The 27,955-nt window shown below is 45.5% G+C and overlaps 1 protein-coding gene across 1 annotated transcript in view; it reads left to right on the top strand.

Annotated features, from left to right (window-relative positions):
• LOC140427733 (single-minded homolog 2-like) overlaps positions 1-27,955 on the top strand; it is a 180,295-nt gene that overhangs the window by 132,717 nt on the left and 19,623 nt on the right. Inside the window, exon 9 of the mRNA XM_072513334.1 lies at positions 18,101-18,266. Coding sequence (XP_072369435.1) covers positions 18,101-18,266 — 166 coding nt within the window. The remainder of the gene's footprint in view (positions 1-18,100; positions 18,267-27,955) is intronic.

Here is a 27,955-nt window from a genome sequence, read left to right as displayed (position 1 = left end):
CCCAGAAGGACAGAGTCCTATCGAGAGTCAAAGCCAAGTATGTTGGGTTGGGATCATGTTTTAGACTCTGGCCATCCATGCAGATGTGCAATTCTATTTTGGCACAGGGATTGTGGGGCTGGAACACACTGGATATGGTTTTAGAGAAATTCAATGCGAATCACCATCAACTTTGTAACATCTTTGTTAAAAATCTCTTCAGAGGGCAGGAGGATGGATCTTAGGCAGCACACCAAATGTCGTCATCATGGATGAACTTGTAGGACTTGGCTGTTAGCAGGTCATTTGTGTTATAACCCCCACGAAGACCATGGGGGATTGTCAATTGATCTCCCACGAGGTTTGTGAATTATCAGTTCCCATATTGAGCGGGTGGCGGCTCGCCCAATAGGGACTCGTTAGCGGGACTTTAAATACTGTAACGCAGACACAGAATTTTGTCCCCGATGGTCTCAGGCTGGGACGCTAGTGCAGCAGCTGCAGCCTCTTTTTTGTTCTGGAATAAACCGTTGTTTTGCTTCGCCTGCTCTCCGATGGACCTATTACAATTTGTAAATATGTTGGAACATGGTTGAGGTTTGCATTGAGCCCTGTGGTAGTCTATTGGCCTATCTTTTCCATGTACTTGTTCCTTACGCATGGTGGACTCTGAATCATCTTTGGGAAGGAGTGTTTCAACAACCTGTCCCAGGTAGGAAGCATTCCAGACAGCTTGAGGAGAAGGCCAGAGTGCCATGCTGTCTCATAGGACGCTGCGATATCCAGTAGCACCATGCCTGTCTTCAGAAGGTTCCTTTGGAAGCCATTTTCAATGCAGGTGGTGAATGCCAGGACTTAGAATCCATAGAATCCCTACAGAATAGGAGGCCTTTTAGCCCCTCTGAAAGAGCACCCACCTAGGCCCACTCCCCCACACTGTCCCCATAACCCCACGTAAGCTGCTCATCTTTGGACACGAAGGGGCAATTTACACGGCCAGTCCACCAAAGTTGCACATCTTTGGACTGCTGGAGGAAACCTGAACACGCGGAGGAAACACACGCAGACGCGGGAAGAACGGGCAATCTCCACAGTCACCCAAGGCTGGAATTGAACCTGGGTCCTTGGCACGCTGAGGCAGCAGTGCAAACCACTGTGCCACATCTTGATCACATGTACTGCGCCGCTTACAGAAACAAACGTGGTCGACATTAAAGATGGCCTCTACTTCTGGAGGTATGCACTGTGGGATAATCCACTCAAAGATCTTCAAGCACACTGAAAGTAATGAGGTCATTCACTTGCTGGCAGCCAATGTGGGACCTTTTCCAGGTTTTGGAATGGCGATGACCACACCCTCGGAGGTGAATTTGAGTTGATGGATCTTGTGCAAAACAGAGTCAGCCAGGCCCGAGCACAGGGGCCGGGATATTTGAGGAACTCACACCCTGCTGCTTTGCCACGTTTCAGGCCCTTTAATGCTTTCTCCAATTCTGGGATCCGGGTTCGAATCCCGGCCCTGGGTCACTGTCCGTGTGGAGTTTGCACATTCTCCCCGTGTCTGCGTGGGTTTCACCCCCACAACCCAACGATGTGCCGGTTAGGTGGATTGGCCACGCTAAATTGTCCCCTAATTGGAAAAAAAATAATTGGGTACTCTAAATTTATTTTTAAAAAGAAAATAGAAGCAGGAGGGGACCATTCGGCCCTTCAAGCCTGCTCCACCATTCATTATGATCACAGCTGATCATCAACATCAATACCCTGATCTCGCTGTCCCCCCATATCCCTTGATTCCTTTAGCCCCAAGAGCTATATCTAATTCCTTCTTGAAATTACACAACGTTTTGGCCTCTGTGGTAGTGAATTCGACAGATTCACCACTCTCTTGGGGAAGAAATTTTCCTCACCTCAGTGCTAAATGAAAAATCCTCAAACTATGACCCCTAGTTCCGCACTCCCCACTTTCGGGAACATTCTTTCTGAATTTACTCTATCTAATCCTGTTAGAATTTTATAAGTTTCTATGAGATCTACTCTCAGTCTTCTAAACTCCAATGAATATAATCCTAACTGATTTAGTCTCTCCTTATATGACAGTCCTGCCATCCCAGGAATCAGCCTGGTAAACCTTTGCTGCACTCCCTCCATAGCAAGAACATCCTTCTTCAGATAAGTACACAAAAACTGCACACAATACTCCAGGTGTGGCCTCACCAATGGCCTATACAATTGCAGTAAAACATCTCTATTCCGATACTCATTCCCCGCCTATGGAGGCCAACATACCATTTGCCTTCTTTAGTGCCTGCTATACCTGCACGATTACTTTCAGTGGCTGATGCAGGAGAACACCAAGGTCTTGCTGAGTATCCACCTCCCTCAATTTACACCCATTCAAATAATAATCTGCCTTCCTATTTTTGCTACCAAAGTGGATAACCTCACATTTATCCACATTATACTGCATCTGCCATGCATCTGTCCACTCAAAGCCTGCCCAAATCCCGCTGAAGCATCTCTGAATCCTCCTCACAGTTCACTCTCCCACTCAACTTTGTATCATCTGCAAATTTGGAGATAATACATTTAGTTCCTTCGTCCAAATCATTAATATATAATGTGAACAGTTGGGGTCCCAGCACAGATCCCTGTGGTACTCCACTAGTCCCTGGCTGCCAATCAGAAAAAGACCCATTTATACCAACTTTTTGCTTCCTGTTTGCTAACCAGCTTTCCATCCATCTCAAGACACTTCCCACAATCCCATGCGCTTGAGCTTTACATAGTAATTTGCTATGTGAAACCTTGTCAAAAGCCTTTTTGAAAGTCTAAATAAATGTCATCCACCGGTTCTCCATGGCCAACTCTAGTTACATCTTCAAAGAATTTCAGTCGATTGTTCCCTGTTATTAATTCCCCCATTTCTGACTGTACGGAGCCTACATTAGTTTTTATTAATCTTTTTCTCTTTACACACCTATAGAAAGTTTTACAGTCAGTTCTTATGTTCCCTGCTAGTTTACTTTCAAATTGTATTTTCCCTTTAATCACTTGATCTGCCTTTGCTGAATTTTAAACTGTTCCCAATCCTCAGGTGTAACAACCACCTAACTATTCCAATCCCATTTTCCAGCACTTGGTCCATAGCCTTGTATGCCTTGGCATCGCAAGTGCACATCTAAAAACTTAAATGTTATGAGGGTCTCTGCCTCCACCACCCTTTCAGGCAGTGAGTTCCAGATTCCCACCACCCTCTGGGTGAAAAAGCTTTTCCTCACATCCCCTCCAAACCTCCTGCCCCTTACATTAAATCTATGCCCCTTGGTCATTGATCCCTCCACCAAGCCAAAAGGTTTCTTCCTGTCCACTCTATCTATGCCCCTCATAATTTTATACATCTCAATCATGTCCCCCCATCTCAGCCTCCCCTGCTCCAAGGAAAACAGCCCCAGGCTATTCAATCTCTCTGAGCAAGTGTGGCAGCTTCAGGGTACACTTTCAGGAGGAGGCTGCCGAAATCTTGCTGGAATTATTTTCCAACTTCCCCCTCATTCCCACCCAAACAACAGTGATTAGATCAACTCAAAGGTGGTTAAAAGATCTTGAGAAGAGGTGGTTGCTCACATGAATGCAAAAATTGCTGATGGCTGTAAAGTGCTTTACAATGTCCTGGGGTTGTTAAAGGTGCTGTATAAATGTTAGATGTTTCTTTCTGTGAATGAGTGAAGCACCGTACAGGGGAACTGGCTGCAATTCCAGACAAAGTTCAATGACCTCATCAGAAGTGGCAAGATTAGGGCCCAAAATATGACCCCGTAATTATTCAGTGCAATAACTATAATTGCCTTGAACTGTTTCCTTCTACTGATCTGCTGTTAAAGTTTATAATTTGTTTTTCCAGTTACCTATTCAACCGTATTTTTTATAATAGTAATAATAACCTTTTATTGTCATAAGTATGAAGTTACTGTGATAAGCCTCTAGTCGCCACATTCCAGCGTCTGTTCGGGTAAGCTGGTACAGGAATTGAACCCGCGCTGCTGGCCTTGTTCTGCATCACAAACTAGCTATCTAGCCCACTGAGCTAAACCAGTCCTCTTATCTTGTGCCATCTCCTTTTGCCAGCATGTCTATGTTCAGTAAAACCCTCAACAGGAGAACCACCTCTCTTCAGATACAACACTTGCATGATGCACGGTTTGGTCTTCCGAACACTTTACGGATAGCACTCTAATACCTATGTTTTGTTGCACATGATGCCAACAGTGTCAAGATCTCAATGAATGCCTCTGCTTCTGTTAACAAGAGCATTACAGGACGAAAAGAGGTGGACGACACAAGACACATCCTCTCCCTGCTCTTGAGAAGCAGACCCTCCAAATACTGAACTGATTGGTTGAAGAGAAATCAAGTGATAAGGAAGTCGGGGGTGTCAACCCCCTCAGGATTAGTGTGACACGTATGCTGTCTTTGGTCTCCACTCTGCTGCATCATGTCCTCACTGGCTGTGACGTGCACTTTGAACCCATGCCCACATGCCATCTGGATGCACAAAGAACATTTTCTCCTTCTATTTCTGTACGTATGGCAAAAGCAGCTGAGGCCGGTGCCAATAAGCAGGTGCCACTGCATGCCTCACAGTGCATTGCATCATTGGAGTGCACCGTTACAAATAGCACTTCCCATATATCCAACCAAGGGATTTAGGAATTGAAGTTGAGGAGGACATACTGAGTGAAACACAAGAGCACAAGTAGCCGCAACGGTGACATGGGAGGTGCAGAATAGAAGGTAAGATTAATTAGGACATCGGTCCTGATCTCAGGGCCAGCTTTGAGAAGATGGATGTTTTCTGAACAAGATTGTTAGCAGCCATAATGGAACGTGCTTTATCATCTTTTATTACTTGGCAGGTATTATAAGGTGTTCTGCAACCTAAGGCCTACAACCTGAAAGGCATTCTGCAACCTGTAACATTCGGATACACGGCAAAGAAACCCAGCAGTGTATCTTGGAACATGTGGCAAATCCAGAGTGGAGCTCTCACTGTGATGTCTCAATGTTCTGAGCCTCTTATTCTGGCAGCTACATGAAGGTTGTTGTTGCAAGACCAAGTAACACCGCAACAACCTGCGATATTGCAACAGACCTGCAGTGCAGAGTATCTCTGAACTGTCGAGGCACTGGAATCGCTGCTTCATTCTATCTCTGGTCTTCTCAGTGATGCATGGCATGAAGCTTATTGTGCCTTTCCTCCACTTGGGATTGAGACTACTGGAGAGATATCGTAACCCAGAGCGCCGCTGAATGGCCCTGCTCCCCAGGAATCCAGCCTTACACCTTCTGACCATGAATGGAAGATTGCATTTATATAGCATCCAATCAAACTCAGGATGTTCTCAAGATATCCCAAATCACTTGGCAACCAGTCGATTACTTTTAAGTTGCAGTCACTTGTTGTATTGGCAAATGTGGCAGTCACTTTAAGCACAGCAAGGGTCCACAAAGAACAATGAGGTGAATGGCCAGTTCATCTGTTTCTGCTGATGGTGGTGTCTGAGACAGAAATGTCACCCAAGAGAATTCCCTGCTGCTGTGAAGAAGCCAATGTGGCCTCTCGTGCCTCCATGATTGGGCAGTTGGTTTAATATCCTTTCTAAAAGAAGGCAGCACTCATTCAGCACTGCACCTAATTGTCAGCCTCAATTCCTGGAAAAGGACTTAAAGCCATAACTACAGCAACACAAAAGCAGATGCTGGAAATTGAAATAAAACCAGAAAATGCTGGAAACACTCAGCAGTTCGGGCAGGATCTGTGGAGAGAGAAACAGCTAATGAGCAGAATTTCCAACTGATGGAGCCAGCTGAAATGACGGGACTTGTAGCGGGTCGGGAACAATGTTGACAGTGGCAATGTGCTTTGCTATCGCTTTAACTGAGCTACAACATTAATAGCCCCCATTGGGGTCCTTTGGACAATCAGAGAGGAAGGGCGGGTGGGATGATGCATCAACTCTGTCAGAGAAAGGATTTCTGATGAAAGAAACCTCGACAGAGGTCAGAAAGGTTGAGCTGGACATGGACTCTTGAGGCTGCAGCAACCTCAAGGAATTGAGAGGAGATCTGTTCGGCTTCCTCTCCTTTCAGGAGAAGAATTGGCACAACCTTGGGAACAAGTAGAGACCTAGAAAAGTATGAGAGTGAATGGAGAGTGGTCCTCTAGTGAAAGCCCCCATGATAGCCATTGGCAATGTGTGACACCTGGCTAACTGGAAGGGGGTTATTTCCAGGAGGCTATAAATGTCAGCTATAAATAATCTGCCTTGAAAGCCTGAGCCTTTTGAGGTACGGGTGCTCACACATGTCAATACAATGTCCGTCTAGTAACCCCTTGCTGAGAATCTCACTTCCTTCCAGTTGGGTCAGAGTGTTCATCCCCTCTACCCTGAAGGGAAGGGACATGTGGCTGAGGAGAAGGCAACTGCTGCTGATGTCGCTCCTTCTGCTGCTGGTCCATGGTGTTGGCACTGCTGCTCCACCTGTCCTTCAACAGGGGTACCAGGTGGAACTGTATAAGCTGCTCCCCACCATGATGGAGGCTTACAGCAGGAAAGCACACCTGAAAGTGAGTAAAATACAATACAGGTGTGAACAAACTGTCAGTAATCAGTCAGCAATGATCTTTCAAGCAGTGGTAGCACTTTCTGAGAAAGAATGCTGGGAGTAGCGGCCTCTCATCTGGCCACGGCTGGAGGTCCTCTGTTCAAAACCTCCCCAGCCTGTCAGTTTCATTGATTAAACCCAACCTGCCCATTTCACTGAGACCGTAAGACATAGGAGCAGAAGTAGGCCTATCGGTCCATCGATCTGCACCGCCATTCAATGAGATCATGACTGATCCGATATAATCCTCAACTCCACTTTCCCGCTTTATCCCCATAACCCTTAATTCCCTAACTGATTAAAAATCTGTCTATCTCAGCCTTGAACATACTTAAATGACCTCCACAGCTCTCTGCGGTCAAAAATTCCACAGATTCACGACCCACGACCATCAGAGAAGAAATTCCTCTCATCATTGTCCTAAATGGGCGGACCCCTTACTCTGAGATTATGCCCTCAGGCAGCGCTTGCCTTGGTGACCCCTGGTGGCCATGTTAGCTCAGGAAACGCACTCGCTGTTAAAGATAGAATGGTCAGGTAAACAAGCAGTTAAAGCTGGTTGAACATTTTGATAATGTATCAACCAGCTCCAAGGAGCTTCCTTGCTCACCTGCAAACCCGCTCAGGTGAAACCCAGGAGTGGGCAGAATGGTGTTGGGATCCTGACCTGACTTCACCTTCAGGAGACGAAACATTCCCACAGCATCGTCATCTGCTTTTCCTTGGCAGTGAAAATTCTCCCTCACCTTTTTGTCGAATCCTTTCGACAAAACTTTCTGACGCAGGCAGAAGTGGCACTAATCAAAGCAATCGCCAAGCAGCGAATATCAGGGACTTGATTGATTATCTTAAAATGAATACATCATGGGTGCTGTTAGAAAACAAACATTCACCTGCATTGCCTTATGCAAATGGTTGCTTACAAGCTGTATGTTGATTGAAAATGCTGCAACCCCTGGTTCATGTACAACCCCAATTGTGTACAGGTGCACATATGTGTGCAATCAATCACAACCTGTACTTTGGGAAACTGGAAGAACATGAGGGTTCTCACAGGTTGCTGGCTTCTGTCCAGGTAAAATATAAATTATTTGCTCTTGCAAATAGTCCATCAGTTCCTGGCAGAATGCAGTTCTGGACTGCAGACTGGATTGATGTCCCTTATAGAGTCAAAGGCAAAGGTAATTTGGGTGCCATTGGCAATGCTATTCGTGCCCTGTGAGTGTAGCTGTTGGTCACTCTGAAGCAAGTGGCAAAACTGTGTCACTCCTCTCCTGGTAATCACATCACCCTCTACATTTCTCCTTAGTCAAGCTCCAGCAACAGACACCGTTCGGCCATTTTAAATCGCACAGGAAGCTTCTACTGCTGTCACTACAAAAATGAATACATTTTTAGCGTTGAATTCTCAAGAGCGCACAGAAAAAAACCCACTCAAATTTTAATCGTGAGCAGCAATATTTTAGCTGACTAGCAGAAATGTAAATAATGGCCGGAATTCTCCAGCCGTTGGAATTCTCTTTTCCCGCGGGAAGGTCAGCCCTGCCTGTGAGTTTCCCAGTGGTGTGCAGTGGCTTCAATGGGAAATCCCATTGACAAGCGGCGGGAAGAGAGAATCCCACCGCCAGCGAACAGTGCATCGCTGAGAAACACACGGCGGGGGGACCGGAGAATCCTATCAAAGATTCTTACAACAGATCAAAGCACGCACAGGAATTGGTGTTTATTGATGTAAAACATCAGTGAATCTCTGTTGTGTTGGTGATATGCAATTTTATAACATGAGGAACCTCAAGCAAAATGTATTACCCAGCTGCAGAGGTGTAGCTATGTTAACATGTTCTCTCCCTTTTAATAAAGTTCATTTAAAATTGCTCGGGGTGGTGGTACAGTGGTTAGCACTGCTGCCTCACAGAGCCAGAGATCTGGGTTCAATTCCGACCTTGGGTGACTGTGTGAATTTGCACTTTCTCCCTCTTTCTGCGTGGGTTTCCTCTGGGTGCTCTGGTTTCCTCCCACAGTCCAAAGATGTCCAGGTTAGATGTACTGGCCGTGCTAAATTACCCCTCAAGTGTCCAAAGGTGTGCAAGTTAGTTGGGGTTATGGGATTACGGGGATAGGGTGGGGGAATGGGCATAGGTGAGGTGCTCTTTCAGAAGGTCAGTACAGACTCGATGGGCCAAAAGGTTTCCTTCTGCACTGTAGGAATTCTATGATTCCAGGACCATGTCATTCGCGACAGCAAGCCAATCGGTTAATCTTTTTAAAATGCTCCTGCCATTGTGAAGTGAGATGCCTAAAGAGTGATTGGTGCTACAAAATTCTTCGTAAGAAAGAAATAACATGCACTTAGATAGCACCTTTCAAAAACTCAGGATGTTCCAAAGTGCTTTACAACCAATGAAGTATTTTTGATGTATATATGTTATTGCAATGTTGAAGACAGGACAGTCAATTTGCACACAGCAAGATCCACAGCTAGCAATGTGATAATGACCAGATCATCTCTTTTAGTGTCTTGTTTGAGGAACAAATGCTGGCCAGGACACCAAGGAGCATCCCCCTGATCTCTTTGAATAGTTGGGATCTTCCTTCATCTGAGAGAACAGACGAGCACCTCCAACTGTGCAGCACTCCCTCAGTATTGCTCTGGAGTCAGTCTAGATCATGTGCTCAGGTCCCTGGCATAGAACTTGAACTCTCACCTTTTGCTTTTGTGCCATGTAACATGTGATATAATAATGCAGTTCGATTTCTGGAGGTTTTACTCTTGGAGGAAACAAAATGCATTCGCAATCGCTTCTAGCAGCTGTCTCATAATTTCCTACCCGTAAACTTTTATTGCAATGCTTCCTGTGCCTTGCTGATCATCTCTCACTTTTTTATCTGTCTCTGTATGGTTCTAATGTGTGCCTCTGTGCCAATTTGGCTTTGAATTATTTTTTCCACCTTTTGTCTAATTTGTTTTTTTGCTGCATATTCTCACTTTTCCCAATATGGCTTTAAGGCTTTCGTACTTGTTCCTGTACATATCAGAAGCGAAACTGTGGAGCATTGATTAAAACAGAAAATCATGATTTTGGAGCATATTTGTAAAATATCTTAGACAGCAGTGGAACATCGTGTGCCAATTTTGGAACTCATAGCAAAGATGTATTCAAGAGGCGGCAGAAGATAGCACTTGGGGAGAATGGGATCAAAGGCTATGGGGAGAAAGCAGGATTAGGCTATTGAGTTGGATGATCAGCCATGATCGTGATGAATGGCGGAGCAGGCTCGAAGGGCCAAAAGGCCTCCTCCTGCTCCTATCTTCTATGTATCTATGTATCCCTCTCTATGAGGTGACCATCTTGTGCTCTGGGAGTCCTTCCTCCACTAGCACAGTGGGAGTGCCCCTAATTACTCCTCACCCTCATTAACTGAGCGTGTCCAACTGGAGACTCGCCTTACAGCTGGGGTTGTCCTGGTCACTCAGCTGTGCACACCAGAGAGATCTTCCCGCCCCTCTGATTGCGCACCTCCGCTGCGGGTTTCCTGAGCTGTGTGAGATGGATTCAATGGGAAATCCCATTGACAGAGGTGGGACCAAAGATCCCACAACCCGCCAATTGTGGGCGGCTTCCCAACACTGAGAAACTCGGTGCAGGAAGGCCCGAGAATCTCGCCCTCTGTTTACGGAAATTTCCACAACTTGAGCAGGACACTGGTTTTCCGTGTTTTGCCACATTGGAAACATGAATCCAAAGGACTTAAACTCCACTGAACTGAGTAACTTCAAGTTAGCTGCACTTAGATAGCAATTTTCAATTGAGGTTAAACTCCCTGACTGTACTCAGCCACTAATTAACCTGATAACCAACTTCAATCATCTCAAAAACAACACTCAACACAAAGAACCAATCCAATTCAGGTACCGATTCTAAAGTGAGGAATAAAAACTCTTATGCAGTCCCAGGAATTTCTCATCTGACTCATAACTATATTGTCAATGAATTCAATGCTAAGAATTTTTGCAATAGAAAATCAAAGTTAGCAGCAAATTAGTCACAAATTCTATGTTAGTGTTTCCTAATCCACTCCAGTTCAAACCAATCTCCCTCAATTTACCCTGCTGGAGGCTTACCTGTTCATCCGCCCAAACTATGCCTCATTTTAGTGCCTTGTGAATGAAAGCAATTGACTTTCGTCACTGACTATACATTCCAATGTCCGCCAGTGGGAAGTAGGCCCAACACATAAGCGGGACAAGTGGTTAGGTTCTGGAACGCGCTGCCTGCACATGTGATGACTTGCAAAAAGGAATTCGACAAGCACCTGAAGAGGAAATATTTGCAGGGTTTGGGGTAAGACGGAGGATGGTAGCAGATGAATTGCTCTTGTAGAGAGCCACCATAAACATAACGGGCTGAATGGCTTCCTGCTGTAATGATTCTATAGCAAGATTGTCTGATTCAAGTAACAGTGGTGACTGTTTTGTCCAGGTGCTTTACATATTGATACGTTCTTCCTGCTCTATGAAGGATGTATAAGCACAAATATTCACTTTGATTCTACATTATCAGTGTGTACATTATGGTCTGGATTTTTAGGATGGCAGAGTTTCTCTTCCTGCTGAAGAGTCAGTGGTGAATGCATCCCTGCCCATACCGGTTGCCCCACAGCCATTCAGCACTCCAAATGTTAATTGAATGGATATGGGACTTCCATCCCTCACTAAGGCGGAAGCCCTACCTCAGAGAGCTACTGGCCAATCTCATTGGCTGGCAGCTCTCTAGACCCAGCAGCGCCAGAAGCAGCAGTGGATAGGACTGGAATTACAAGCAGGACCCAGAGTCCTGGTCCCTGGAGTTCATGGTCAGGTAATTGTGGAGGTCTCATGGCAGGGAGGAGAAATGAGGCCCAGGTAGTTGGGCAGAGGCAGTGTATGGGTGTTAGTGGAGAGGCCAGGAGTAAGGGAGCACACCTGCGGGACCATGGCAGGTGGGATGGCAATGTTGAAAGGACGTGCCCTGCACCTCCCCCACTTTCCGTCTGAGGACTGAGTAGGATTATGTTGCGGGCTTCCCTCCTGCTCCTGAATTCTTTCCACCAACCTGAAAATTGAGGCTGGGTGGGAAGTGGCTTTTAAGTGGTCCTTAACTGGCCAGTTAAGGGCCTCAATTGGGACCATGTCTGGGAGAGGGTGTGAGGGAGCGGCCGAAACATCGCTCATCCCACCGTACAATTTCAGAAAGGTTGGGGTAGGTGGGAGTCTGGTGGGAAGGCCATCCAAGGAATTTTACATGTACCCCCCCCCCCCAACCCACCTGCAAACCCGCTAAGTGGGAGGTAAGAGGAAAGTGTTGGTGAGTTTCCATTCAGCACGGAAACATGCCATTTAGCACAACTGGTCTATTCCAATTTTTATAAGCCTCCTCCCACTCTGACAAATTCTTTCCACCCTGCCCGTATCCTTGTAATGAAAAGACAAAATGCTGTGGATGCTGGAAATCTAAAATAGAAACTGGAAATGTTAGAAATACTTAGCTGGCCAGTTAGCCTCTCTGGAGAGGAACAGGGTTAACATTTCAGATTAGATTAATCAGAATTGGAAAATGTCACAGATGGAGCATGTTGTAAACAAGTACAGAGGCAGGGGAGTGGGAGGGGAAGAAGAATGAAGGGAAGGTCTGTGATAGAATAAAAGGCAGGAGTGATTAAATAATAAATGTGACAATGGTGCAAGGCAAAGGAAGTTAGTAATTGGATACATAATGAAACAAAAGATGGGCCTAGAGATGGATCTAGAGAATGGCAACAGCAGAATTATTACCTGCCATCCATAAACTAGCTATGAATTGAAATGGTTAAATTCTATGTTGAGTTTGGAAGGCTGTAAGGAATCATAAAATCCATACCATGCCGTAGGAGGCCATTCAGCCAATCGAGTCTACACTAACCCTCCGAAAGAGTATCCTACCTAGACCCAAACCCCTGCTCTATTCCCATCACCCCACCTAATCTTTGGACACTTAGAAGCAATTTATCATGGCCAATCCACCTAACCTGCACATCTTTGGACTGTGGGAGGAAACCGGAGCACCCGGAGGAAACCCACGCACACACGGGGAGAATGTGCAACCTCCACAGTCACACAAGGTCGGAATTGAACCCACGTCCCTGGTGCTGTGAGACAGCAGTGCTAACCACTGTGCCATTGTGCCGTCCATTCCGCTGAGCTTCATTGGAACAGTGTAGTAGACTTGTCAGAATGATCATAGGGGGTTGGGGAAGAGATTCAAAATGGGAGGCGACCAGAAGCTCAGTGTCACACTTATGGACTGAACAGATATGTTCTGCAAAGTAGTCAACCTATATGCATTTAGTTTATCCAGTGTGGAGAAGACCACATCATCATCAGTGAATAGCATACAGTACTGTTGAAAAAAAAACTTTTTATGGAAGCTTTTCACTTTGTACTCATCACCGCAATTCGCAAGAATACCAAATGTAAAGGGAACTGTATGAGGAGAGTGTTGATTGGCTGGCAAATGAACACTGATTGATAGAGGCATTGTCATGAATAATACATCGGTTGATGGTGACTGATATTTAACTGTCAAGTGTTGTTTGAAATTTGACACTGATTTGTCATGACATTACGCTAAGGAATGAACCAGTGAATGGTTGTCACTTATTCTGTTTAGCTGGTTTTGTGAGTCCAGCTTTAACAATACCATATATGCTCGAATAGTTAGTGATGCCATGGGATCCCTTCTAGGCCCAGCTCTCGTAAAAACATCTTTGTTCAGTTCCGAGAGAAATGTGTCTTCGATGGAGTGACACCTAACCTCCTGTCTTTTGCTTATTTCTGATATGTGGATGATATGGTTGTTATACTTAAATCTACAGCTGTATGCAACAGTCTCCTTACATATCTGAATGGGCTCCATCTTGCACTCAGATTCACCTGTGAAATGGAGCAGTCAACTGAACTCCCTTTCCTTGATAAGTTGAGAAATCTGCCGAGGGTTCTCAACCACCTTCTGCCAAAAGCCTACCTTCTTTGGTCAATACATGCGTTGGGATGTTTACAGCTTCACGTACTAAGATTGGCTTTATTGGCAAACTTGTAAATCGGACCTGATTCATTTGCTCACCATGCAAGCTTTATGCCAAAATAGGGCATCAAAGGAATCCTGCGGGATAATGGCTACCCTGATCAGATCTTCTCAAGCTGTATACCACGCAAATTCATGAAGGCCCAAGGCCATCACATTCGACCCTGAAAAGTGCAAAGTCAGCCTATGTTACCTTGGGAGGGCAAGGTATCTCAAAACTTGGAGCAACAGGTGAAGTAGCAACCCAAATGGTATTCGCCATTAACAGGATGCTGCTGTCAAGCCAAAAATAAATTCTACCTATCACACAAATGAGCAATGTGGTATATGATTCAGTGCCAATGTGATGCTAGGCATATAGGCTATATGTCCCAAAGACAACATGTCCTTTCCATTGTTCATAATGGGCAAGGTACAGACTGCACTCAACCAGCCCATGCTTGCAAACTCTTAACACAGTGTCCGGCATTAGATGCGATTCCGCAATTGGACAACATTTTCTAAATAACCCTCAGTGTACTAAAAATTACACTGTCAACCAATTTAATATTGTTAGTCAGGCTTGCAGTGTACTGTATTTGCATGTACTGGAAGCTACATATATTAATATACAGAACCCTGGGCGTCATTCTCCGACCCCCCGCCGGGTCGGAGAATGGCCGTAGGCTGCCGTGAATCCCGCCCCCGCCCCCGCCCCCGCCGAAGTCTCCGGTACGGGAGATTGGGTGGGGGCGGGAATCGGGCTGTGCCGGTTGGCGGGACCCCCCGCTGGATTCTCCGGCCCGGATGGGCCGAAGTCCCACCCAGAAATTGCCTGTCCCGCCGGCGTAAATCAAGCCTGGTATTTACCGGCGGAACCAGGCAGCGTGGGCGGGCTCCGGGGTCCTGGGGGGGGGGGGGCGCGGGGCGATCTGACCCCGGGGGGTGCCCCCAAGGTGGCCTGGCCCGCAATCGGGGCCCACCGATCTGCGGGCGGGCCTGTGCCGTGGGGGCACTCTTTCCCTTCCGCCTCCACTACGGCCTCCACCATGGCGGAGGCGGAAGAGACTCTCCCCACTGCGCATGCGCGGGAAACTGACAGCGGCCGCTGATGCTCCCGCGCATGCGCCGGGAAACTGTCAGCGGCCGCTGACGCTCCCGCGCATGCGCCGCATTTCCCCGCCAAAGATGCGGAGCATTCCGCACCTTTGGGCCGGCGCGATGCCCGTCTGATTGGCGCCGTCTTTGGCGCCAGTCGGCGGACATCACGCCGTTGGGGGAGAATTTCGCCCCCTGTTCTTTGCAGACAGAAAGAACATGTGCACACATTGCACCTGTTTCAGCTAAACAAAATAAGTGAACCATTTGCTTGTTCACTCCTCAGGGCAATGTCAAGTGAAGTCAAGCTGCCTGGTTTAAATTTCAAACAATGCTTGGCAGTTAATTGTCAGTCACCATCAACCAGTGCATTCTCCATGACAACGCCTCTACCAGTCAGAGTGCACTTAAAAACCAATCAGCACTCTCTTCTCAAACAGTCTAAATTGTTGTTCTCTTTACATTTGATTTCTAGCAAATTGTCCCGATGAGTGTAAAATGAAAGCTTTGACAACAAAGACTCTTTTTTCCAGCAATACTCAAGTTTGTGTACTACCAAACAATCGTTTGAAGAACATAGTGAAAGAAATACAAGTAAATCACGGATTCACTTTGAAGGAGTGTTGGGACATGGGAAGGGAGGTGTTGCATCTAGTGTACTTGCACAGGAAAGTGCCACAGAAAGGATAGCTGGTGTTGGGGGTGATGGAAGAGTGGATCAGGAGTGTTGATATAGGAATGATCCCTTTGGAATACTGAAAGATGCGAGTGGTAAAAATTGGTATGATTGTGGTATGCTCTGGATATGACAGATATGGCAACGGCCGATCTATTGAATTCGGAGGATGGTGACCTGGAAGTTGAGGACAAGGGGATCACTGTTCCAAGCAATAGGAAGGGGTAAGGGCAGAAGTGCAGGAAATGGGCCAGAGACGGTTGACAGACCTGCTAAACACAGTGGGAAGAATCCTCAGATGAGGAAAGGGGAGCCGGTGCAGACTCGATGGGCCGAATGGCCTCCTTCTGCACTGTAAATTCTATGATAATCTATGAAACATCTGTGAGGTGCACTGGTATGGAAGGTGGCATCATCAGAAGAAATGTGACAGAGGAAGAGTAACTAAGAGAATGGACCAGACCTGTTGGAAATAGGGTGGGAGGAAGTGCAATTAAGAGTCAGCAATGGGAGTCAGTGGACTGATAGTGGATATTAGTTGATTGGCTATCTCCTATCTCCTGAGAGTTATCAATGTACCAGAAAAAAAAGTGAAGGATGGGACCCGAGAAGGACTGGATCAAAAAATGTTCCACGTATCCCAGGAAAAGGAAGCTATTGCTGGGATCCATGTCGGCTCCCATTGTGCCACCTTTGGATCCTGCAGAAGTGAAAGGGGTCAGAGAAGAAGTTGTTAATGAGATAACCAGTTCAGTCAGGTGAAGGAAGCATGGTGATGGATGGGGACTGGTTGGGTTTCCTTTCTCTGAAGAAGCAACGGCTGTTCTAGTGGGGATAGAGCTATGGAGAGACTGAACATACATTGTGAAAAGGAAATGGTTAGAGCCAGAGAATAGGTAAAGTAGTGAAGATTTCCAGAAGAAGCCTACACTGAGGATGAACAAATAGAGTCAAATAGGAAGAAATACGTTCCGAGGGTGAAGACTGAAACAATGGGTCTACCAGGGCAGTCCATTTTGTGGATCTTGAGAAGAAGGGAGATGTGGGCAGGGCAGGGATTGGGGACAAAGTGTTTGGAGGCCATGGGGTAAGAGATTGAGGTCAATGATGATGTAGGAAACAAAGGCTTGATGATCAGTGGTGGAGTCATGGTCCAGGGGGCGGTAGGAGGAGGCGATGAGTTTTTGTTTAGCTTCCCATATTCCTTTATTTCCTTATTATTCGTATCTGCATCAAATTTCTCCTTAAATGCACAATTGCTACCTGCCTCGACCACCTCATCGCATTGCGCTACACATTTCCTCTGACTGTGCTCAGTAAATTCTAGCTAGGTCCTCTATTTTATTTCAGTATCTTATAGATATACCCCCTTGGTTCAACGTCCTCAACAAGTTGAAACAAACAGTTTCTCCACATAATTTTATACATCTCCTCTCACTAATCTCTTTTTGAGAGAGAAGTTCCCAGCTTGATCAGTACTTTTGACATTTGCATCCTCTCAATTCTGGCAACATCCCTGTAAATCTGTTCTGCACTTCCAATGTTTCAATGTCCTGTTGCAGCACAGAGACCAGAATTGTTCACAGTGCTCCAAGTGTGATCTAACCAAGATTAAATATAAATTTGAATTACCTCCCTGCTTTTGTAATCTGTGCCATTCCATCCCCCAAAAATGAAAATCCCAGTCCTTTATTTGTGATTTATGCATTTGCCCCCTTTGCTCCCTGACCCCATTTAATTTCTTATCTTCCAAGGAATAAGATTCTGTCTTTTCATCATAGTTTAGTTCACAAGCAAAGTGCCGCCAACCATTCAATCATTTCACACAAGTGTAATGGAACACCCAGCTGGATTACTCAGCCTTTCATTAATTATACTCGTTAAGCGGCTTACCTGGTGCTCAAGGAGTGTTAAAAGATTATTACAGATGCGTCATGATTAGTTTTTATTTGCCACTCCTTCCAACCAAAACTACATTTAACAAAATTGCATGCTTCAATTCATCTTCATCATCGTAGCGAGTCCCAAATAATCAGCATTAAAAATTAGCATTAAACCCCCTTTTTGACAAAACAAGAAAATACAGTCTTCCCCACTTGATTTCCTGCATGGATTCACAGTCCAGTGAGGATAAACAGCAGAACAGAAAATAAGGCATCTCCTCAGCAGCTAGTTCCTGCTGCACATCAAAGTGCAATAAATTGTCAATTTAATTTTTTTTTTAATATGCAAAACTGGGTTTTGTGAGCTCTGGTGATCTGATGAAATTGGCAGCATACTCCAGGCACATTCCAGATGCCTGAGAGGCAGCCCTGGACAAAAGGAAATAGCCAAGACCAGGCTATCAACTGGTGTCTGACAAAGAGACAGATCGGAATATTAAACAGATATATAGCCAGCATCAGCTCATTACTGGCAAATACGACTGTCTGAACATTTCCTCCCATGTGCTATTTTCAAAGGACTGATTAATGAATTTGTGTGAAACTTCTGCCAGTGCATCATGAATGTAGCTTTTAACTCATTTAGAATAATCCACCGTTTAACACTTTGTGAAACATTATTACCACACATTACAAAGCTATTGAATCTTATGTTGCAGGGACATCGAATACAAGGAACTACAATTATCACTGGACCAGACTACAGCCACCAAGTCCTCATTTCCATATAAGATGCTGCTCTCTACCTCACACGAAAGCCAAAAACAACTGAAACCCAAAGTTTCCAAGCTGAAGTCTAAGCTAAAAACATCTCCTTATCCACAGGTACATATTATGGAATCATGTCCTTTGCCACACCCCCAATCCACTTGTCCAGAAAGATTGAGGATGTTGAAGAATCAAGCTCACTGTGCATAAGGTACTAGAATTGAGGTCTGTGCACACTCAGAGCCCTGTTGTCAAGGAGATGTCTGGAACAGAGGGCAGATGTTTTCTTACAGAAAGGGTCACCATGAGTTACTCTGGCCCATTTCCATGTAGCATGTCCCACTGGAATGTGGTGTGGCTCAAAACGACGGAAGGGATTAAATAAAGCAGATGAACTGCTTGCAGGCCTCTCTGGCAAAGCCACTCTTGTTTAAGGCAATAGGAAGTGTACAACAGTCATCCAGGATGACTCATCTGACTTTTACTTACTCCCTGTGGGGATGCACTTGACTTGTATTTCCTACTTCTCCTTGACAGCCTAGCTGAGAGGAAAACTGTGGGGAATAATAAGCCCAAACCTCCCTCCAACCACATTGGAACATGGAATACACAGGGTACCACGCTCAATGCTGTTTTGTGGTAGCATAGAATATTCATACCAGAAAATACTAAATTCTTTGTTACATATTCAAATATTTACATGAAGTTGGAGATGGAAATGACATCTGCACATTTTTGGCTCTGTGTTTATTTTTAAGTTCTCATTCTTTTCAACACAGTAATAATTTCAGAGCCTGAAATAAGAGAAGCCCTGTATATTCATCTCCTAAAGCAAAATTGTTTCCAATTTACAGTCATAAATTGGAATTTAATTCAATGTTAAGCACTTAATGATTTGAGAACGGAACTGAAAAGTAAGCTCACTATTTCTTCAATAACACTTCCAAATCTGATTACTTCAAAATTTCCAACGTTCATTGCTTCTTTTTTTAATATTCTCTTTATGTGCTCCTTATCTCAAGATGATAACTCATTCACACAAAGTGTTCTCACTCTACCTCATCGAAGTGCCCATTATCCACTTGTGTGCGCTGCCAAGCTTTTTAACCAGGGAGAGATTGCATCTGAATCGGAATTCTTATTCATCCAAGGAACTCAAAGCCTGGGCATTGTTTGCCCCCTGCAGTCCATACACCATTTGCAGCACCCCATTCCTCGCTGCAGCTGAGATTATTCAGCTCAAATCAAGAATCCTGGAATTCCTGATTTATGTTTTTACACAGAGTTATTGTGATCTGGAATGCATCACCTGAAAGGATGGTGAAAGCAGATTCTGCAGTAACTTTAAAAAAGGGAATTGAATGAATAGTGAAGAGAAAATTGTCATGACCGCATAAAAGATGGCACCTCAAAGTAGTCCATGAGCTGTGTATAAGTGTGTATGTGTATATGTGTGTGTGTGTACATGAGTGCGTATGTGCAGATGTATGCGTGATACTGGGCTGGATTCTCCGGTCCCCCAGCCGAGTGTTTCTCAGCAGTGTCGTTCGCTGGCGGCGGGATTCCCTCTTCCCACCATTCATCAATGGGATTTCCCATAGAACCCCAAGCCATCAAGAAATCCACTGGCAGGGTTGCACTAGCTGCGGGAAAAGAGAATCCTGACAGCCGGAGAATTCCAGCCACTGTGCATGTGTATATGTGCGCGTGTATGTCTGTGTGCGAGGGCGGAATGCGGTGCAGTGGTTCGCACTAGGACTGCGCCGCTGAGGACCCGTGTTTGAATCCCGGCCCTGGGTCACTGTCCGTGTGGAGTTTGCACATTCTCCCCATGTCTGTGTGGGTTTCGCCCCCACAACCCAAAGATGTGCAGGTTAGGTAGATTGGCCACGCTAAATTGCCCCTTAATAGGAGAAAAAAATAATTGAGTACTCTAAATTTATTTTTTTTAATGTATGTGTGTGCGTATGTATATGTGCCAGTGTAAATGTGCGCATATATATGTGTGCATGTATATGTGTGCACATATGTGAATGTGTGTGTATCTGTGTGTATCGCCCCCTTTTATTTTGAGTGATTCCATTTAAAAATAACCCAACAGTCAAGGTTCAGTCTTAAATAAGACAAAGGTTAGTTGATTACAAATCTACTGAAAGTTATGTAAGTAAAAGTGATAAAGTTATTAACTAAAGCACAGATACAAAGATTAAATGCAGTTAAGGATAAATATAAAGATGAGAGATTTGAAATCACTCTCTGTGAGATATCATTGTGAGGCCCATAGTAGATGAAGCATTGGTTGGCTGGAGCGTAGGATTCTGTTCAGCAGCTGCAAAGTCTTCAGTAGTCGATTAGCCAGTGGTGTTTTCTCAGGTGTGTTCAGCAAGTACAGCATTTTCGGGGAGTTAGTGAAGGTCCGTTTTCTTCCCTGGCTCTGCCGGCTGCATACTTGAAGACTGGCTGGGTTCCTTATTGAACAGAACAGTAATGATTTCTGGACAACTTTGGGATGCAGACAAATCCAACTTTCACATGCAGTTACCTGGGAGTTGGAGATGCAGCAGACCTGTGAAGGAGCAGACCAGAGTGGGAGAGTATAAATCCGGGCCGAGGCTTGAGGAAAATGTAATGTTCTTGTCGGATGGCCTGATTTATATTACAAGAACACATTAACTGTAGGTAAACTATATACAAAACAACAGATGAATAACGGTAAGATCAAGCACAAGCAGTTAGCCAGTCTGAGGTCACCTGGTTCTAACATGCACTTATATACAATGGGACTCCAAGTGGTCAGTCACTGAAGTTCAACACAACCATGATATCACCACAGCGGATACACTTACCTCGGATTTGGAGAAGCAATGGGCATGTGAGGGAGCAGCCCGGAGTGGGAGAATATAAATCAGGGCTGAGGCGGGAGGTGTATACACTTATCTGGGAGTCAGAGAGACACACCAATCAACTGCTCAGAACCAACCTGCCCTGAGAGTGAAAAAACAAATGGCAACATCACAGCAAAGAAGCAATTTGATTGGTTGGGGAAGAAGCCAGCTGTTTGGTGAGTATTTGGTGAGTCTCCGGGAAATGTTCAAGTTTTCCATTCCTAATGTTTAAAACAGTTTAGAAACTATATTTTTGTAAGTTGATTGGGTAGTAAGTACTTATTGTTAGGGAGGGTGTTTTAATAGCCAGCTGAGCGCTTGGGAGTTAAGGTAGATCTATAAATAAAAAGAACAAAAACTTTAGAACTAAAATAAAATAGTTAAAATAAATGCTTAAAGCACATTCCCGTGTAGTTAAGAAACATATAACTTTTAGTTGTTAGTGTCTTAACAAAGACAGTAAACTGTAGCATACTTAGGAATTAGTCTAAGTCAATTAAGAAAGTAATTCCATTAACTGAGTAACTTAAGTATCAATGGCAGGACCGGTGTTATGTTGCACCTGTTAAATGTGGGAGCTTTTGGTTGCCAAGGCGATCCAGGACAAACAGATCTGCACAAAGTATGAAAATGAAAATCGCTTATTGTCACAAGTAGGCTTCAATGAAGTTACTGTGAAAAGCCCCTAGTCGTCACATTCCAGCACCTGTTCGGGGAGGTTGAAAGGGGCAACACAGGTAGAGAAGGTAGTCAAGAAGGCATACGGCATGCTTGCCTTCATTGGCCGGGGCATTGAGTATAAGAGGCTGGAGGAATTCTGGATCAGGATTATTGATCTGGGAGCCAAACTACAGACACTGCACAACATCAGGGAGGGTGAGGAACATTTGGGCACTTTGTTCCAGAAGACAGTCACATCTCTTAGAATAGGATCACTTGTTTCATTCAGTGATAAGGGCCAGGAGGATGTGACGGTGACTGAGGCAGGTTAAGGGACCAAGCAGACAGTAGTGGAGGAGGCTCACACTTTGCAATCGTCAAACAGATGTGAGGTGCGAACCAACCTGCGTGGACAAAAACAAAGTCTGCAAAGTGGATGAGCAGGCTGGCCACTGCACCATGGTACAGGAAGTCATTCAAACTGGGGGAGCAAACAGGGATGTAGTAGCAGTAGGGGACAATATAGTGAGGGGGATAGACATGGTTCTCTGCAGCAGAATGGGAGCCTAGTCAGCTGTGCTGTCTGCCCGGCGCCAGGGTTCAGGACATGAAAATGAAAATCGCTTATTGTCACAAGTAGGCTTCAAATGAAGTTACTGTGAAAAGCCCCTAGTCGCCACATTCCGGCGCCTGTTCAGGGAGGCTGGTACGGGAATTGAACCGTGCTGCTGGCCTGCCTTGTTCTGCTTTAAAAGCCAGCTCTTTAGCCCAGTGTGCTAAACCAGCCCATTTGCTCCAGGCTGGAGAGGAACCTGCATGGGGAGGAAGAGGATCCAGTTGTCATGGTCCATGTAGATGCCAATGACATAAACAGAACAAGAGAAGAGGTTCTGCATAGTCAGGATGAAGAGCTAGGCACTAGACTAAGAAACAGAACCTCAGAGATTATTACCTGAGCCACATGCAAATTGGCATAGGGTAAATAATATTAGAGAAATTAATACATGGTTCCGAGTGGGTTCCGGATCATAAGCCTCTAGCAACAGTATTGGGGAAAGTGGGGACTGTACCGTTGGGACAATCTACACCGTAACCATGCTGGGACCAGTTTTCTAGCAAGCTGCATAACTAGGGAAGTAGGGAGGGCTTTAAACTAAACAAGGTGGGAGGTTGAGGGGTCAACTCTGGGTAGATGTAGCAAATCAATGAGGTAGAGTTATAGCAGGAGAGCAAAATAGTAATATGGGAAATGAGAGCCAGAGAATGGCAGGATGGGACAAAGAGAAAAACAGCTAAGGAGACACCAACAGTCAAGACTAGATGTTGCAAAGATAACAGAAAGACACACTAAAGTCTGACTGCATCGCATGCACAACAAAATACATGAATTAATAACACACATTGAAATAAATAAATATGGGGCGTCATTCTCCGACCCCCCCCAGCGGGTCGGAGAATGGCCATTGGCCGCCATGAATCCCGCCCCTGCCGGTTGCCGAAGTCTCCGGTACCGGATATTCGGCGGGGGCGGGAATCGGGCCGCGCCGGTTGGCGGGCCCCCCCGCTCGATTCTCTGGCCCGGATGGGCCGAAGTCCCGCCGAGAAATTGCCTGTCCCACCGGCGTAAATTAGAGTACCTATTTACCAGCGGGACAAGGCGGCGTGGGTGGGCTCCGGGGTCCTGGGGGGGCGCAGGGCGATCTGACCCCGGGGGGTGCCCCCACTGTGGCCTGGCCCGCGATCGGGGCCCACCGATCCGCGGGCGGGCCTGTGCCGTGGGGGCACTCTTTCCCTTCCACCTCCGCAACGGTCTCCACCATGGCGGAGGCGGAAGAGACTCTCCCCACTGCGCATGCGCGGGAAACTGTCAGCGGCCGCTGACGCTCCCGCGCATGCGCCGCCCCGACATGTCATTTCCGCGCCAGCTGGCGGGGCAACAAAGGCCGTTTCCGCCAGCTGGCAGGGCAGAAATCCCTCCGGCGCCGGCCTAGCCCTTCAATGTTGGGGCTCGGCCCCCAAAGATGCGGAGCATTCCGCACCTTTGGGGCGGCGCGATGCCGTCTGATTGGCGCCGTTTTGGGCGCCAGTCGGCGGACATCGCGCCGTTTGGGGAGAATTTTGCCCATGATCTGATAGCTATTTTGGAGACATGGCTGCAGGGTGAGATGCAGGGACCTTTGCTGTTCGTAGTCTATATAAGTGATTTGGAGGAAAATGTAACTGGTCTGATTAGTAAGTTTGCAGACGACACAAAGGCTGGTGGAATTGCGATGAGGACTGTCAGAGGCAACAGCAGGATTTAGATCATTTGGAGACTTGGGTGGAGAGATGGCAGATGGAGTTTAATCCGGACAAATGTGAAGTAATGCATTTTGGAAGGTCTAATGCAGGTAGGGAATATACAGTGAATGGTAGAACCCTCAAGAGTATTGAAAGTCAGAGAGATCTAGGTGTACAGGTCCACAGGTCACTGAAAGGGGCAACACAGGTGGAGAAGGTAGTCAAGAAGGCATACGGCATGCTTGCCTTCGTTGGCCGGGGCATTGAATATAAGAATTGGCAAGTCATGTTGCAGCTGTATAGAACCTTAGTTAGGTCACACTTGGAGTATAGTGTTCAATTCTGGTCGCCACCCTACCAGAAGGATGTGGAGGTTTTAGAGAGGGTGCAGAAGAGATTTACCAGGATGTTGCCTGATATGGAGGCGATTAGCTATGAGGAGCGGTTGAATAAACTCAATTTGTTCTCACTGGAACGACAGAGGTTGAGGGGCGACCTGATAGAGGTCTACAAAGTTATGAGGGGCATAGACAGAGTGGATAGTCAGAGGCTTTTCCCCAGGGTTGAGGGGTCAATTACTAGGGGCATAGGTTTAAGGTGCGAGGGGCAAGGTTTAGAGTAGATGTACACGGCAAGTTTTTTACACAGAGGGTAGTGCCTGGAACTCGCTACCGGAGGAGGTGGTGGAATCAGGGACGATAGTGACATTTAAGGGGCATCTTGACAAATACATGAATAGCATGGGAATAGAGGGATACGGACCCAGGAAGTGTAGAAGATTTTCGTTTAGACGGGCAGCATGGTCGGCACAGGCTTGGAGGGCCGAAGGGCCTGTTCCTGTGCTGTACTTTTCTTTGTTCTTTGAGAAGGAATGGGTCCTGAATATTGAGGGGTACATGACAGTCAAGAAGAATAGGAAGCTACGTAACAGTGAAGGGGTTGCACTGTTAATCAAGGACGTTATCGGTATAATAGTTAGAGATTTCCTTGGTTCAAGAGATCAGGATTTAGAATTGGTTTGGGTGGAAATGAGGAATAGTAGGAGAAAGGCACTAGTGAGAGTGGTCTACAGGCTTCCTAACAGTGACCAATGTAGGACAAAGTGCACAAGAAGAAATATTGGGTGCTTTTGATAAAAGAGATGGCAATAATCATGGGTGATTTTAATCTACATATAAATTAGAGAAATCAGACTGACAGTAGTCCCCTGGATGGGGCGTTCACAGAATGCTTTTGGGATGGTTTCTTAAAGCAATACATTCTGGAACCAACCAGAAAGCAGGTTATTTAAAACTTGGTATTGTGTGATGTGACAGAATTAATTAATGACCTCAGAGCAAAGGAACCCCTCGGTCATAGTGACCACAATATGATTGACTTTTACATCCAGTTTGAAAGGGACAAGAGTGGGTCTAAGACTAGTATTTTAAACTAAATAAGGGCAACTATGGGATCATGGATGCTCAGCGGAAGTGAACTGGGATGAAGCTAGGAAATAGATCAATACAGAAGCAGTGGCAGACATTGAAGGGGATAGTTCAGAACACTCTGAATAAGGATATTCCTACTATAAAGAAAAATATTTAAGGGGAGGACCCATCCTCTATAGTTAACTAAATAAGTTAAGAAAAGCATCAAACTTAAAGACAAAACATCAAACTGCACAAAGATGAGTGGCAGGTCAGGTGATTGGTCAGAATATAAAGAACAGCAGCTAATGACTAAAAGGTTAATCAGGAGAAAGAAATTAGAGCATGAGAGGATTTTTGTTTATTGTCACGTGTACCAAGGTACAGTGAAAAGTATGTTTCTGCGAGCAGCTCAACAGATCATTAAGTACATGAAAAGAAAAGGAAATACAAGAAAATACATAATAGGGAAACACAAGGTACACAATGTAACTACATAACACCGGCATCCGTTTAGCAGGGTCCTTTAGCAGTCTGGTAACAATGGGGAAGAAACTGTTTTTGAGTCTGTTCATGCGTGTTCTCAGACTTTTGTATCTCCTGCCCGATGGAAGAAGTTGAAAGAGTGAGTAAATCAGGTGGGAGGGGTCTTTGCTTATGCTGCCCACTTTCTCCAGGCAGTGGGAGGTGTAGATGGACTCAATGGATGGGAGGCAGGTTCGTGTGATGAACTGGGAGGTGTTCACAACTCTCTGAAGTTTCTTGCGGTCTTGTTGCCATACCAGGCTGTGATGCAGACAGATAGGATGCTTTCTATGGTGCATCTGTAAAAGTTGGTAAGGGTTAATGTGGACATGCCGAATTTCCTTAGTTTCCTGAGGAAGTATAGGCGCTGTTCTGCTTTCTTGGTGATAGCATCGACGTGGGTGGACCAGGACAGATTTTTGGAGATATGTACCCCTAGGAATTTGAAACTGTTAACCATCTCCACCTCTGCCCCGTTGATGCTGACAGGGGTGTGTACAGTACTTTGCTTCCTGAAGTCAAGGACCAGCTCTTTAGTTTTGCTGGCATTGAGGGAGAGATTGTTGTCGCTGCACCACTCCACTAGGTTCTCTATCTCCCTCCTGTATTCTGACTCGTCGTTATTCGAGATCCGGACCACTATGGTCGTATCGTCAGCAAACTTGTAGATGGAGTTGAAACCAATTTTTGCCACACAGTCGTGTGTGTACCGGGAGTATATTAGGGGGTTAAGTTCGCAGCCTCGCGGGGCCCCGGTATTGAGGACTGTTGTGGAGGAGGTATTGTTGTTTATTCTTACTGATTGTGGTCTGTGGCTCAGAAAGTTGAGGGTTGAGTTGCAGAGTGAGGAGCCAAGTCCTAGGTTTTGGAGCTTTGATATGATCTTGGCTGGGATTATGGTGTTAAAGGCAGAGCTGTAGTCAATAAATAATAACAATAATAATAATCGCTTATTGTCACGAGTAGGCTTCAAGGACGTTACTGCGAAAAGCCCTTGGTCGCCACATTCCGGCGCCTGTTCGGGGAGGCTGGTACAGGAACTGAACCCGCGCTGCTGGCATTGTTGTGTATGACAAGCCAGCGATTTAGCCCACTGTGCTAAACCAGCCCCCATCGGAGTCTGATGTAGGAGTCCTTGTTGTCAAGATGCTCTGGGGATGAGTGTAGGTCCAGGGAGATGGCATCTGCTGTGGACCGGTTGTGGCGGTATGCGAATTGCAGTGGATCAAGGCATTCTGGGAGTATGGAAATTAGCTAGGAATTTAAAAACAGGTATCACAGCCATATTAAGGCTGCTTGTATCCATTTAAAAGAAATATTAGTTTTTTCCCCCCCAAAAACTATCATATCACAATTACACATTGCAAGAAAAGCAGAAAAGTGAAACTAATTGGAAAACACAGGTATGATAGCTGAATGGTCTACTTCTGCACTGTATCATTCTGTGATACTTTAGCTTGGCACCACACTGCACCAGAAAAGTACCCACTATCATTGGCGGAAGCTGTGTAGAATGCAACCAAGCTTGAGTAACTTGAATTCATAGAACTAAATAACATGACCGTGTTGAAGTAGCCTAATATAATCTTAGTGTGTAATTTTGAATGTTTGGAATAACCAGCCAAGCAGGATAGTAACTATAAAAACACAAGGAGGGTACTTAATTTGAAAGCCCCCAAAAATAGACAGTGGTTGCATGATTAATCCCACTTGCTGATTGCAATGCAAGCAGCAGACAAATATCACACTGCTACTCATTTCAATGATTAATGCTAGTGCTAATCACAATGTTAGTTCACTGGGTACATCAGCTGTGGGCCAATTTCCTGACTAAGCACGAGTTAAGGCTAGTATGTATTGCTTCAACCTTGGGCTAGTGCTTCTTAAAGGCTAAATATATTGTAGCTGGAGCTGCTGCCGGCATTCATGCCATAAGTGAATCTAATAATAATAATCTTTATTAGTGTCACAAGTAGGCTTCCATTAACACTGCAATGAAAATCCCCTAGTCGCCACACTCCAGCGCTTGTTCAGGTACACTGAGAAA

The sequence above is a fragment of the Scyliorhinus torazame genome, chromosome 8 (genome assembly GCF_047496885.1).
Source record: "Scyliorhinus torazame isolate Kashiwa2021f chromosome 8, sScyTor2.1, whole genome shotgun sequence".
In the NCBI taxonomy this organism is placed as follows: domain Eukaryota; kingdom Metazoa; phylum Chordata; class Chondrichthyes; order Carcharhiniformes; family Scyliorhinidae; genus Scyliorhinus; species Scyliorhinus torazame.
This window is presented reverse-complemented; position numbering and strand designations above follow the sequence as displayed.